The sequence below is a fragment of the Cinclus cinclus genome, chromosome 17 (assembly GCF_963662255.1).
Source record: "Cinclus cinclus chromosome 17, bCinCin1.1, whole genome shotgun sequence".
Taxonomy (NCBI): Eukaryota; Metazoa; Chordata; class Aves; order Passeriformes; family Cinclidae; genus Cinclus; species Cinclus cinclus.
Window position 1 is genome coordinate 3,780,494 of NC_085062.1, and position 13,531 is coordinate 3,794,024.

At 40.6% G+C, this 13,531-nt stretch overlaps 1 protein-coding gene across 2 annotated transcripts in view; it reads right to left on the bottom strand.

Moving 5' to 3' along the window:
* Nucleotides 1–13,531, bottom strand: part of HECTD4 (HECT domain E3 ubiquitin protein ligase 4) — a 67,213-nt gene that overhangs the window by 37,492 nt on the left and 16,190 nt on the right. For both annotated transcript variants that reach the window (XM_062504081.1, XM_062504080.1), the window contains exons 7-22: nt 13,301–13,471; nt 12,309–12,501; nt 10,762–10,923; nt 10,553–10,666; nt 10,228–10,368; nt 9,668–9,900; nt 9,124–9,269; nt 7,270–7,340; nt 6,645–6,750; nt 5,941–6,061; nt 4,969–5,097; nt 3,676–3,800; nt 2,494–2,647; nt 2,116–2,216; nt 1,125–1,323; nt 66–185 (exon numbers count right to left, since the gene is read on the bottom strand). In XM_062504081.1, coding sequence (XP_062360065.1) covers nt 66–185; nt 1,125–1,323; nt 2,116–2,216; nt 2,494–2,647; nt 3,676–3,800; nt 4,969–5,097; nt 5,941–6,061; nt 6,645–6,750; nt 7,270–7,340; nt 9,124–9,269; nt 9,668–9,900; nt 10,228–10,368; nt 10,553–10,666; nt 10,762–10,923; nt 12,309–12,501; nt 13,301–13,471 — 2,286 coding nt within the window. The remainder of the gene's footprint in view (nt 1–65; nt 186–1,124; nt 1,324–2,115; nt 2,217–2,493; nt 2,648–3,675; nt 3,801–4,968; nt 5,098–5,940; nt 6,062–6,644; nt 6,751–7,269; nt 7,341–9,123; nt 9,270–9,667; nt 9,901–10,227; nt 10,369–10,552; nt 10,667–10,761; nt 10,924–12,308; nt 12,502–13,300; nt 13,472–13,531) is intronic.

Sequence of the window (13,531 nt, forward strand, 5' to 3'; positions counted from 1 at the left end):
TGGGCTGGGCATGGTTTCCAAAGGGAATTTTCTATGGGAAAGAGTGGTGCATAGGAATACTGTACCTTCACTAAGTCCTTGGGCCACCCCGTTCCTAAGACACTACGGCTGCCATATCCCAGTGTATTGCCTCCATACTCAGCAACCTTCCTACTGTTTGTGCTAGGACCAGCATAGATCACCAACTTCAAAACATAAAATACACTGTTAGACTGTAAGAGAAAAACAAGAAAACCTAATAATAATAATAATACTTAGCACTTCCACCGCGCTTTCGACTCTCAAAGCGCTCCATGCACGTGAAGCAATCCTCACAGGCTCTGTGAGGGCAGCAGGGTTAAGTATTATTATCCCCATTTTACAGATGGGGAAACTGAGGCATGCAGGGACTCAAGGGGCTTGGTCCCTGTTCACACAGCAGAGAGCAGGAGCAATCCTGACTGCCAGCCCTGAGGCAGAGAACAAATTCCTTCCCTAGCAGTGAGGAGCTGATCCTGTTCCCAGCAAAGCCAAAGTTTTGTCAGTGACTTTGGTGGGATCAAGAGCTTTTTGGGGGAGTTTAATCAGTAATGGGTGACATGAATATTGAAGATACTCCCATTAGTTATTTATGGGCATCAGGACTTGCTCTGTATGCCAAAGAATAAACAGCAGCACTCAACAAGCAGCACAAGCTCTGATAACACACTCTGATAATACAAAGTAGATAAGTGCTATTGGTAGGTTTCTTAAAATTAAAGTATTCATATTAATCCAGTAAATGAGCTCTTTATCTCAGGGAAAAAGGAAACTCTCCAGCTCTGCCCAGTTTAAACCAACTGTGCTGATCAAAGGAGGCAGCTGGATTAAAATTTGGGAAATAAGGAAAACTGAACATGAATAAAAATGAGAAAAGTCAAACTTGGACAGCCTGAACCAGCCTGAAATTATTTTTTACAAAACCAGAATTGACAGAATTTCTGAGAGGAAAAACCAACCCAAACCACCCCACAAATCCCCCAATCCCTGGAGCCTCCCACACTTGTCCCATGGCAGAACTGCCACTTGGTTTTTTTTTTGTTGTTGTTTGTTTGTTTTTGAGGGAATTCCCTCACTACAGAGGTGTTGAGCTGGCCCTTGCTTACCTTGTCATAATCATACTGGGAGGAGCATCTGTTGTCAAATCTAAGATACAAACAGCGGGCTCCTGGAATGTGGACAGTTTCCTTAAATTTATAATTATCCCTGACAGGATGCACTGTCTCCACAGTCTTCCCAGCAGCCCAGGGAGCAGGGATCTTCAAACCAGTCAGGAATCCTGGCTCTTCCTTCTCTTCCAGCATCCTGAAATTAGAGTGAGAAATTGGGCCTAAAATACACAGGGATTTCTGTCAATAAGATACAAAAGTACTAAAAATCACATCTCAGTACTGACACACAGAGACAAGGAACTGACTCTTGCTTTTAGGCATGACTGTATGGAGGCAACTCATCCATTACAGATATTATTATCATGTAATTATATATTATCATCATTATTCATACATTACATGTACTCTTATTAAAAAAAAAAACATTATCACAAATTCTTCAGTATTCCAAATTCTCCAATGCTGCAAATAAGCATTTTTAAATTAGATTTTAGCTGTTTGTATCTGTTCCTAAGCAGGAGCTGGAAAACTTTAAGCTGAGACACAGCATTTAAATGCAGGAGTTAAAAATGTTATTTCTCTGTAAATTAAACCATTTAATAGCTTTGCAATGGTTTTAATTCTGTATCTCATGCTGCCAGAGCAATTTACGTTTTCTCTTGATGGTCCTCCTTAGCCTTATTTATTGTGAGAGGAACATTTCTAATTCATTTCTAATGCTTAAGGTGAGGAAAAAACCCCAAACAAACCATAGTCTGTGTAAATAACCTGAAGTTATTAATAGTTTAATTCTATATGCAGAATAAAATTTGGAACTGCCTTTTGCAACAGCCTGTATAAAATGGAGAAAGCCTTAGCAATCATTCCAGCACACCTTTAAAAATTAATTCAAATAAAAACTGCTGCTTTATCCCACAGCAAAGTTCAAATAGACATTATAGTTCAGATTATTCCATGAAAAAGACCCAAATGTAAAGAAAATCACCTCTCATCAGGTAACTGCTTCCCTTTCTGCTCTGGAGCACAACTGGGAGAACTGTTCAGTTCTGAGAAAACTGGAGACTGGGTTTTAAGCAGCAGTGCAGTCTGTGGCCCAAAATACACAGTGTTAGGTACATGCAAACTGTAAAGCATTTTAAGAGCTCATTACTGAAATAATTAACAATCCCACTGTTGTTATTGACAATAAATCATTACTGAGTAGCTCCTGGAGCAGTCAAATTTAACACTCAGCATCAGCAGCTTTGGCAGCTGTTGAGAAACTCTGAACTCTGGTGTGTGGATGAGTCTCTGGAGGAAGCTGAGCAGAATTTTGGAGGCTGCAGGCCCCAGGTTTGGGCCAGGGGTGGCACAGAGCTCGTACCTGGCTGGTGTAAAGGACCAGCTGCACCAGCTGAGGCATCAGGGCATCAGCCATGGTCAGGGTCTGCAGGTTTGGGTGCATCAGGGATGTCAGCAGCACAGGCAGCAGGTGGCCAAGCATGGTGGCCTTTGTGATCTGCTCCAGGCCTTTTAACCTGGAAGGAGAGCCAAAGTTACACAGGAACAACTCTTTCCACAGAGCAGCACTTCTGCTTTTAGTCACTTGTGTTTCATCTTGGAACAGCAATTCAAAATTCAGCAGAGAATGTTTGTATTGTATTAACAAAATCCCCAAAACAATCTTGAAACCACTACAATTTCTCCCAAGTGTCAGTGACCTTGAATTGCTGACAATTCTCATTGAACAATCTGAGAGCAGAGACAGTAAATCAACAGTTTAATAATTACTCAGAGAAGGATAAGCTCCCCTGGGCACAGGGGATGAAAGTCCCCATCAAACACAAATGCACCAGTGTGGATATCAGCTCCCAGCACATGGAGCTCAAAGGACTTGAAAAGGATCTGCAGCTACAAAAATATATTTGAACATGAACTCGTATGAAAATATCACCCAGGAATTGTGTGTTGTCAATAAACACAACTAATCTTGCAGGCCCAGGGAAGCAGAAAGTGAAACCTGGAACACAGCTGGGACAGGGAGCTGCTTGTTTGAGCAGAGAAAAGTTCACAGATTTTGTTTCCACCCCATTCCCAAGGTGCATTTTTAAGGAAGGAAGACAGGGAAGAGCAGGTGATGGAATATGTGGGATATCAAATCAACACCCAAGGACTGTCATGCACAAATATCCAATCCAGCTACTAGGCATGTAATAATCAGGAATTGAAAATTAAACAGATTGTTCTAGCTTACAGGAGTATTCCCAGGTAATTAGAGTTTATTTCCAGGTATCCTACTCATAAATACCATTATAACTGATTAAAACCTTCCCAATTTGAGGTTTCTACAGAAATATCAACCTACAGATGATCACGACTGACACAGATGGAGTGATTCTAAATTCTCCTCCAGCTGAGTGCTAAACAATTGCTACAGGAAAAAACAGTTCCTGTGCATTCAGAGCTCAAATATAAAGTGATAAAGAATAATTAATGCTAACTGTGCTTGTAACAATAAGCCACAAAGATCCCTGTTTCCAAATTAGGATCCTCCCAATTGTCTTACCTTTGTTCCCTGTCAGAAATGTCACTGTTAATTAGTGCTGTAGTGACTTGTTGCAGCATTTCTAAGACTTCATCACATCCTGTCAGAATTTGTGTGGCAAGAGACAAAATGCTGGTCTTGAGTTCCTAAGTTAAAAAAAAAAAGTTACAGGATAAGTTACAGGGATTCTTAGAGAATCCCCCAAAAAAAGGACAACAGAACAAAAATATGGATTTCCAAATGAATAGAATGATAATGTGACCTGGCAGGCCTGCAGCAGGAGATTCATCCAAGACTTAAATTTGATTAATGTTTAAGCCCCAAAGTGCTGGGAGAAACTAGGTGCATGTTTTACAGGATGCACATCCAGTTTCTAGAGGGAAGGAAGCCCCAAGTCCAGCACAGGAGAGAGCTGAGAGCCAGCCAAGGTACAGGACTGGTGACACAATGTCCTAGCAGGGATGAGCAGCACTGCAGAGAGAGAAACTGAACAATGAACACAGCATGAATAGTGAGACAAGGAAAGTACTCCAATATTTAGCATTTACTCAATGAGCCTGAACAAATCACTTCCAACTGCAGCAGCTCACAAACACACACAGCCTCCAAGAGCAGCAGAGAAAACCAGCTTAGCAAAATACCAGAAATTCAGAAATCAATTCCATTAAGGAAGAATTATTACCAAAACTACTAGGAGCAGACAACCTGCACTCCAGGGCAAACGTGGGAGTTGGATGAAGCAGTATGAAATGCAGCATTTTAATAAACTTCTACCAACCAAAGCCTATCTTCAAACCTTGTCCTCTAACAGCTTTCTTGCCACAAACTTTATTCTTTCTATTTCAGACAACTCATGGAGGTGACTCTACACAAGCTTTGTTTAAACTGCAAAAAAGCAGAAGCAATGGGAGGCAAATAAGAAATCCATTTTCTATTTATTTAAAAATATTTTTTTCAAGGACCACCTGAGTGATTTGGAGAAGACAAGGTGTATGGGGTAATATGTCCAGGAAAGGAAATTCCCATGCCAGGAATCCTACTAGCACATATCAATTAAAACCTATTTAAAATCTCATTATAGATATATTTAGGAAGGGAAGTGTCTGCTCTCACTGATAATAAGGAATGCAAGCTGGAATCATGAACACAGAATAACTGCAGATTTTATTCTGAACCGTTTTTCCCTGTTCTCCAGCTATTTAACTTTATCAAAAGGAAAAGAACCACCAACAAACAGCAAATGCACTGCAGGAACAAGGTGTCACAGGCACACTGACTGGAGAGAGCCATACTAGAATAAAACTTGGTGTTTACCTGTACCTTCAATGTCTCTCCCTGCAAGGAGCTGTCACTGTCATCATTGTCATCAGGTTTAATCAAAACAGTGTTACTGAGGAGGTGGTTCTGCACAGCCATCAGGTACCGCAAGCACGAGGACGCAGCCTTGAACACAAATAAGTAAAACCTTCAATTATCCAAACCTTTCATCAACCCTAAGGCAGGCAAGCCTCAGACTTGGAAGTTGGAGAAAGGAAAAAAACGTTGAGGGAAAAAAAAAAAAAAGAAAGAGCAAAGAAATAATTTTATATATTTAAGAAACCGGTTGCAAAGCGCTGAATTTTGTGAAATAAATCACAAAAATACAGAGGCAGCATAACTTTGTTAAGGGTTGCAACATTATAACAATATGCTAGAACTGTAAGAATTAATTAATTCTGAAAAGATCATGCCACCAGAGAGGTAAATGTAATTCACACTCCTGAAGGTGATGGTTCCATGCCACTCCTCCCTCCCCCCAGGCCAGGACATCCTGCACCCTCCTGGTGCTCTTATGGAAGCTCAACCTGCCTTTCTCAGGGAGCCAATCCTGCTGAAAACACCTGCCCGTAGTTTTACCACCAAATGTCAGTTTTCACTCATTTCTGTCACTGATAACTCTTTCAGCCTGTACGAAGCACAATACACAACTGCATGTTTGGTTTTTTTTAAGCTGCTGTAATGCTTTGAACATTGAGATCCACAAACTTCGCTTAAACTGAACAGCAACCAGAGCAACTGGAAAATAAATCCATGTATAAATCCATTCCAGCATTAGTGAATGATTCCCTTTGCTGTGAGAAATTAATCTTTACTTCCCTGCACAGCACTAACAAAGGACAATTTTTCTGTATTTGTTTAGACACAACTGTAAAAGCTTCATGTCCTTTTACTCAGCGAAGACGATGCATTCAAAGAGGAAAAGAAGCCAAAGGCAGAGGTACTTTTATCAAAACACATTTTACTTACAGGCACAGTTGAAAGAAGCCTTTGAAAGTCATCTTTAGATACAGTTTGGCACTTGGTGATTAAGACACAAGATTCTCGGACAACAATCTTGAGGATGTAGTGCAAGAGCTCATCATTGAGTCTTCAAGAGAGGCAAGAAAGGTGGAAAATATTAATCATGAATTACTGGGCATTTTGTACAGCTCAGCTCACTCTGCAATCTGGATCCCAGATTATGGGAAACCTAAACAAAGATCAAACTTCAAATTCAGACACAAAAATCCCCAAGGTTGAAATATTTGACAAGTACAAGAGATTTCCAGGGCTTTGCTGCACTGTGCTGATGTAAATCTGTGATTTCTTATGGCTCCTATAAAAGACTCCTCTCAACTTGAAAAGAACTTGAGACTGGCAGTTTTACTGCTGGAAAGTCACTTATGATAAGCAGAGAAATGCTATTAAATCATATTTACAAAATTATCATTCAAATTTACCATGAACATGGCAAGAAACAAAGAATTCCAAACCCAGGCAGGGTACAGAAGCATCCAAAGTTTGCACTAAAACATCAAATCTCTCCCTCACCCTAAAGAAATCTCTCCCCACAGACACAAACAACATTCAGATCACACTACAGAACACACCAAGCAATTCCAGCAGAAGTTTCCTGCAAGTTCACCTCAAGCAAACAAGAGAAAAATGCCCAATAAACAGAAGCTTTTTACCTATAATGATCATCATCTTCACTTCCAAATCTGTTGTTCTGCAGCTGCTCAGCTAAATTGGTCAGGATAACATCCCGGAGCTGGGAGAGGCCACTGTTCCTCTCTCCTAAAAGGGAAATAAAAAACTTTTGCAAAGCAGCTTTTTACAGACTAGATCTTATTTCCCCAATCCCTCATTTAACACAGACTCCAGCTCAGCAATGGCTGCATTCCCAGGGCTGCTGTCCCAGACTGGGAGAACTTTTCCTGCCCATGGCACTGTTGGAAATTCCCAACACTGAGCACCACCACATTCCTGTGAAATAACAAATTACTGAGCATCAGCTGCTGCCAAAGCCAGATTCCCATTTCTTGGTGAACTCGAGGACATGATTCCCCCTTCACTGAGCTCTAGCACCAACTCTGATTATTGGGTACTTGCAAATATTCCTTTTCTCCACCTGACCTACCCTAGGCCATGCAGCCTTTTGGAAGCTGAAGCACTCCATAATTTCCTAGAAAAGTATGAGTTTAAAGCAGACTAGTGCCCAACATTCCAAACTGCTCTCCCTCTAAGCTTGAGATGTACTCTGATATTTTTTTGTTCCCTGAAAAACACTCTCACCAGGCAGTAAGGCATTCTCACCTTCAGTTAAGACCAATTTCAATAAATTATTGATTTCTGCTTCTCCGGGATACAGGATATTCAAACCAGAGCTAAAGAAAAAATAAAACAGTGCATTACTTGATGGATTTAGAAGTGAATAAAACCATTTCAGTGGACATGTGACAAATGGTACCACAGACTCAGCACCTGATGGAACATTTACAATGTCTGTGGAAAGGCTTAGAAGAGCATCCCCCAGATTTTGCCATCAATATTAGGACATAAGCAGCTGTTTTTTTTCCAGGAATCTCTTGTCATCAATTATATTTTATTGTTTAGGTCCCAAAGCTTCTCTAAGAGCTATTTGCTTCCCTCTAGAAAACTCCCCATTCATCACTTGCACACAGGGCAGCACAATCAGTCTGTTAAGAAACAGAGATGTCAGGAAAAATGATGATGGCTCAGAGAAAACCTCCAAAAACTGGTGATGGGTAAGAGCTGAGGCTTCTCTTGGGCCAAGAACAGTGGAAATAAAAATACAATAATCAAGAAATCACTACAGCTACAGCTTTGTACTTTTTGGAGACTGGCTCTAGAAAAGCCTTAGTTTAAGCTGCACAGAAGATTCTGGAAGGAGCATTTCACCCCAGCTCTGCAGAAACATTCCAGGTGGAAACTTTTCCCCTCTAACTTGTGATGAACTCTGTCCTTTCTATGTGAATTCCCCCACTGAGATCACAATCACTTCAGAGGAGCACTTCATGCCTGTCTGAAGTGCTGAAATCATTACACAGCTTTGCCATTTCCTTTCCCTTTTATTTTTCAGTAACAGAAAAAAAAAAAAACAACAACCAAAACCTGGGATATTTTTCAGCTTCACACCGAGAGCAGAGATTACTGCAGCTTCCTTCCCTCTGGCTCATGCTGATCCACTCTGATAGAAACCTCAGGAAAAGTTATCACACACTGCCAGCTCCCTTTGAGGGCTCCACTGGCACCAAAATCCCCCAAGGAGAAAAGAAGAGGAAGGAAACATCAGCCAGTCCCCACCCTGGAGCTGTTTAACAAGGCACTGGAACACACAGGTATTACAAGGTATCCATGCAGGTGACAGGAGACCAGATAATCCTCCTGAGCTAAACTAGTCTTCACTCAGAGTAGCACAGAGCCACAGAAATTTGGAATGTCCTGATTCACACCAAGAAAATGCAGGTTGATCTTCAAAAGATTTTGCTCTCAACCTCTGGAGCACTTCCCACTGGAAAATGCAGGCTCTGTTTGTCCTTGGCTCACTGGAGCCAGCATTCCTTGGCCCTGAGGTTTCCCTTATCTCCTTTTCAGGACATACAACCACACTTTTTTTTTTTTCCATGGGCCTTCAGTCTCAGAGCATTGCTCAAGTATTATTAATCCCTCCAGTATTATTAATTCTGCTTCTCCTGATGTTCCTTTTGCCCAGGAGAACTCCAGTGTTACCACTTAAAACACTGAGGTAAGAGCTGCCAGCACCAGCTTTGTTCTTTTCCTGAACACCACAGCAACTAAATAAGGAACTTGTTCAAGGAAACTTTGTTTGAATTTAGCAACTATTTTATAATAAACATTAAAAAAAATCCTTAAGAAAGCAAGTAAAAAAGAAACAAATTACAAGTAAGAAAGTAATTATTACCTGTTATTTCATCAAAATCAACACATTGTATTTCTCTTCTTCCAGTGACACAAACTGTAATAATTTAACTGTAATTTATTATATTATGTCTTAAAATCCATCACACTACATTTTCTCCTGTGAATGTAAAATTAAACTGAATACAATGTGAATGTTCATCTGGCACTACATTTCAAAGAAACTAAAATCTAAATTAAGTTGAACTGGATAAAAAAGATATTCACCTAATAGCCAGACAAACTTCCTTCTGGATTTCAGAGCAGATCTGATCTCTTGGGGCCATCAATAACTGCCACAGTAACAGCCCAGACCTTCTGACAATGTCTCTGTTCCTTTCAGTTTGGGGGCTGAAGAAAAATTTAAAAACCACCTAAGAAAAATTAAACACAACAATATTAATATTAAAAATATAAACATTACTTACATTAACTTATTTTCCAGACAGTTTCACGAACTATTGGTGTGGGTCTAGAAATCTGAGAGTCAGAATCTGATTTTGCATCAAAAAATGGAGGGGAGGGAAATACAAAGAAAGAAGGAAATAACCTCTCTGTGTTTTATTTTAATCTATAAAGACAGATTATATTATATTTAAATTTATCTTAAATTAATATATAAAATATTGCAAGGCCAATGCTAACCTCCACTACATGGATTCCAGTGGAGAAAAAAAAAATTAAATAAAAATGAAACCAGTGGTTGCCTGTACTCCAAATCAAGTTATTCATTTTTCCATGTGAATTTTGAAGTCCACTGAAGATTCTGTACCTGGAAGACAACGAGGATGCAGCGGATGATGCAGGTGTCTCCATTGACCATGGCCTTCTCCATAATGTCACAGATGCTGCTCAGATGATGGGCCTCAATGGGATGCTGCTTGCCCAAGAAATTGCTGATGGGGAGGTTGCTGCTGGCTGCCAGGAGGTTGAGTTGGTGGATGCACATGGCACCAACATGGTGCAGTAACTGGTTAATGACCTCATTTGTGGTTGTTGCATCCCCTGGAAGGAGAGGAGAGTTCAAATGCTGTCTATAAACACAGACTGCATCAACAGCCTTTACTTCTAAAATGCAATAAATCAACTTGAGGGCATAAAAGGATTACCCAAACCACCTTTTTAATGTGCTGAAAGGAGCAAGAATCTGCAATCTCCCACATATCTCACTTTGTAGTTTTACCTCTTTTAAATCAAACCTAAACCATGACCAAGTATTTTCAAGAATTAACTCAGCTTTTAACAGCAAGGCAGCTTCTGTCTGTTTTTCTCTGCCACTCCTCTGTGTCACTTCCCTTTTGTACAAAGTGCTGACTCGTGGGCTCTCCTCACCTTTGGGCTCTGTGATGATGTGACTCACTCCCAGTCTCTGGCACACACAGTGGAATGCCTGGTTCCCAGGATTGCACCACTGATCAATATAATCATTGGAGCACGTCCAGATCATGTTATTCATTGTATCATAACAGGCACCTGAGAAAAGGAAAATATTTCACACATCAATTTAGTAGAAAACCAGACTGAATATAGACATCGTAAATCCAAACTATGTGCTTTAAAAGTTTATAAAATTTCAGCACAGACACGCACTGCAGAGTTGCAGACTGCAAATTCAAACCCAGCTGCATTATTTAGGATCTGAGGGGCAGTCCCTTACCAAGCCCTGGCACCAGAGCTCCCCGTCCGAGCGAGCTGCCCGCAGCATCGATGAGATCTGCCCTGCTGGTGAACTGCCCATCTGAGATGTTGAACACCAGGCTAGAGGCAAGAACTACACAGAAACACAGTTCCAATCAATTCCTGAGAAGTTTATTGCATTCCAGACAGCCAAAGACTCCCAATCTGCCATAAATGACTCTGACTTACTTTTTAAGGAGGACAAAGCACTGGTGCCCCCGAAGAGCGAGCGCGTGGCCGAGCTGCCCGAGCCCCCCGGGGGAGGTACCAGCATCACCAGGTATGTCCCACACGTGTAGATTGGGGTCTTCCTCAGCATCTTCAGGGGCAGCCCACAGCTCGTGTTGGCAGCTGCAACGTGCACCAGAGAAAGGTCACAAACTGCACTTGTGCAGAACAAGGCAGAGCTCTGCCCAGGGCTCCAAAGGAATTGATATTTAGAAGTTCTGTTAAGGAGTTTCTACAGAATTCCAGAATGCTTTGGGTTGGAAGGGACCTTCAAGACTATCCCATTCCAACCTCGTGGACAGGGACGCCCCTTCCACAAGACCAGGTTGCTCAGAGCTCCATGAACTTTGTCTTGAGCATTTCCAGGGAGGAGGCATCCATGATTTCTCTGTGGCCTCCCAACCTCACACATTCAGCATCAATCCCCACAAGGCTACAAAGAGTTTCATGGGTTATTCAACTAAAGAAAACAACTTTAAAATAAAAGAAATAAAAAATCAGATACAACCAAAACTATTAAGAATTGTGCGGTGATAATTACATTGAAAGCACTTGGGGCCAAATGATCTCCTCACAGAGATCACTTGAGATTCACTATGCATTTACTGGTTTAAGTTCTGCTCCTCATGAAACACAGACAGCACAAATGATCTCCCTCCTGCAACAGCTGATCAAGACTTTTTGAGTGCTGACTCAAGAATTAGCCAAGAATAGCCATTTACTCTCCTTCTTCTGTAGCACTTGAGTTGTTAAATGGCAAAACACAACCTTTAAAATAGCTCTCAGAGCTAACTCCTTGCCAAATTCCCTGGAAGCAGAGCCATTTCATGTATAATTTATTTTTATGGAAATACTTTCGGTTGTTTCAAATTGAAGAAAGAAAACTCATGTACTTGTGAAGGAAGAAGAGAAATAATTCAAGACAAACTGAATAAAATCTTCAGACAAACCTAACAAAGCTCCAGACCATACTAAAAGCCATCAGTGCAGTTCATTCATGATTCCTTCACTGACTTGGGTTGTTTCCATAAAAGAATACCCAAACATTGTGCAGATGATCTTGAAAAAGTACAAAATCACCTAAGATATGTAATATTCCAGTGACTGTTGAAGCAATGATTCCATTTTCCAACCTGCAGGCCATTTTTACAGACCAATTAGAAGCCCAGTTGAGCTGCTAGCAGAGAAATGCAACTATCAGATTCCCCAAACTGATATATAATAATTAGCTATAGTTTATTATAGTTCAGTAATAAAACTGGAGAAGGCTGCTTCCCATTTTTCATCCCTAAACTTTCCTCACAATCCAAATTCAGCAAAGGAACTGACAATTCCAGCATTAAGCAAATACTCCGTGGATCTTCCAACTACATATTTAGGGGGAAAAAAAAAAAAAAAAAGACAAAAAATCACACACTTTTTTTTTTTTTAAACCTGTCCTAAGAGGTCAATGATAACCAGGATGAATGCTGTGTGTGTTAAGAGATGCAAAGCAAAAAGTTTCTGACCTGCCTGGTCCTCCTTGAGGGTGTTGGAGATGGTGGAGCCTGTGAGAGCAGCGAGGGTGGCCGAGGGAGAGGCACGGTACCGGGACAGGCGGCTCAGCAGCATCTCATTGATGCTCTTGGCAGATTCCCCCTCTTTCCTCATCAGGATTATTCTTTCCTGTAGAGGATTTGCTATACAAATGCCATTTTCTACCTAGTAAAATGGGGGGGAGGGGAAAAAAGTAGTTTAGATGTTGAAATCCATAGGTGAGAGATCACCCGAATTGTATCAGGTGGGAATACGAAGTGGAACTTGGCTGATGGAAGTTCTTGCAAAAACAAAGTTCTGAAAGGAAGACAGGAGTATTTTGTTGTTTGTGACTTTATGGTTCAATAGAATAATTTAATTAAAGATATCTGGTATCTTTTGAGATATTTAATAGGATATCTTCTATTTATGCCTGTTCTTAAAGACAGAACAGCTTGCCATAAACTTGAGTTTATTTATGAAACCCTGCCTAAAAACATATAATCCTCTTGTATTTTCTTAGTAGTTTTTCACTTGCAAATCATTTGGCTCTGAATCATTTTGCCAGGCCAAAAGTGTGAGCAGTGATTTCTTCAGACCATGCCGTGCAGGGGATGTTTTGCTGCAGAATGCATCCCTTAATGAAGATGTGATTTAGAGCGTTAGGGATTTTCCATGAGTTGTACTACTACAGCCTCCCAATTCCAGCCTCACCATCCCACTCCATCCTCCTCTGCTGAGCAGAAATACAGACATAAAAAAATACATTTTATGCTACAAGAGAAGTCATATTACTAAATATAATAATCCTCTGGAGATGGAATTGGACAGTTCACCTTCTGTTCTGTTCAGTTATTTCACATAAATCCATTTAGATCACGCCCATAAATACCCAATCCTAATATGTCAATTACAAAATGCTGTTATTTAATTAAACTGGGTTATGCTACCAACATCAGGCATAGAAAACACACAATTTGCTTACTATAATTTCAAAAATATCCATAAAGACAGAGTGGCCTTTGGGGGTTTTTTCATTGAGGCTTGCAGGTGACCAAATCCAGTAGAAAAAGGTGCCATCTGAAGAAAGATGCACGGTGGTCATAGTGCTGCCAACTGGGAAGTGATTTACTGGCATTGGGATTATCTGACATACCTATGAGACAGAAAACATCTTAACAGGTCTGATTTTGCAGTTTGGCCTTACAAGTATGAA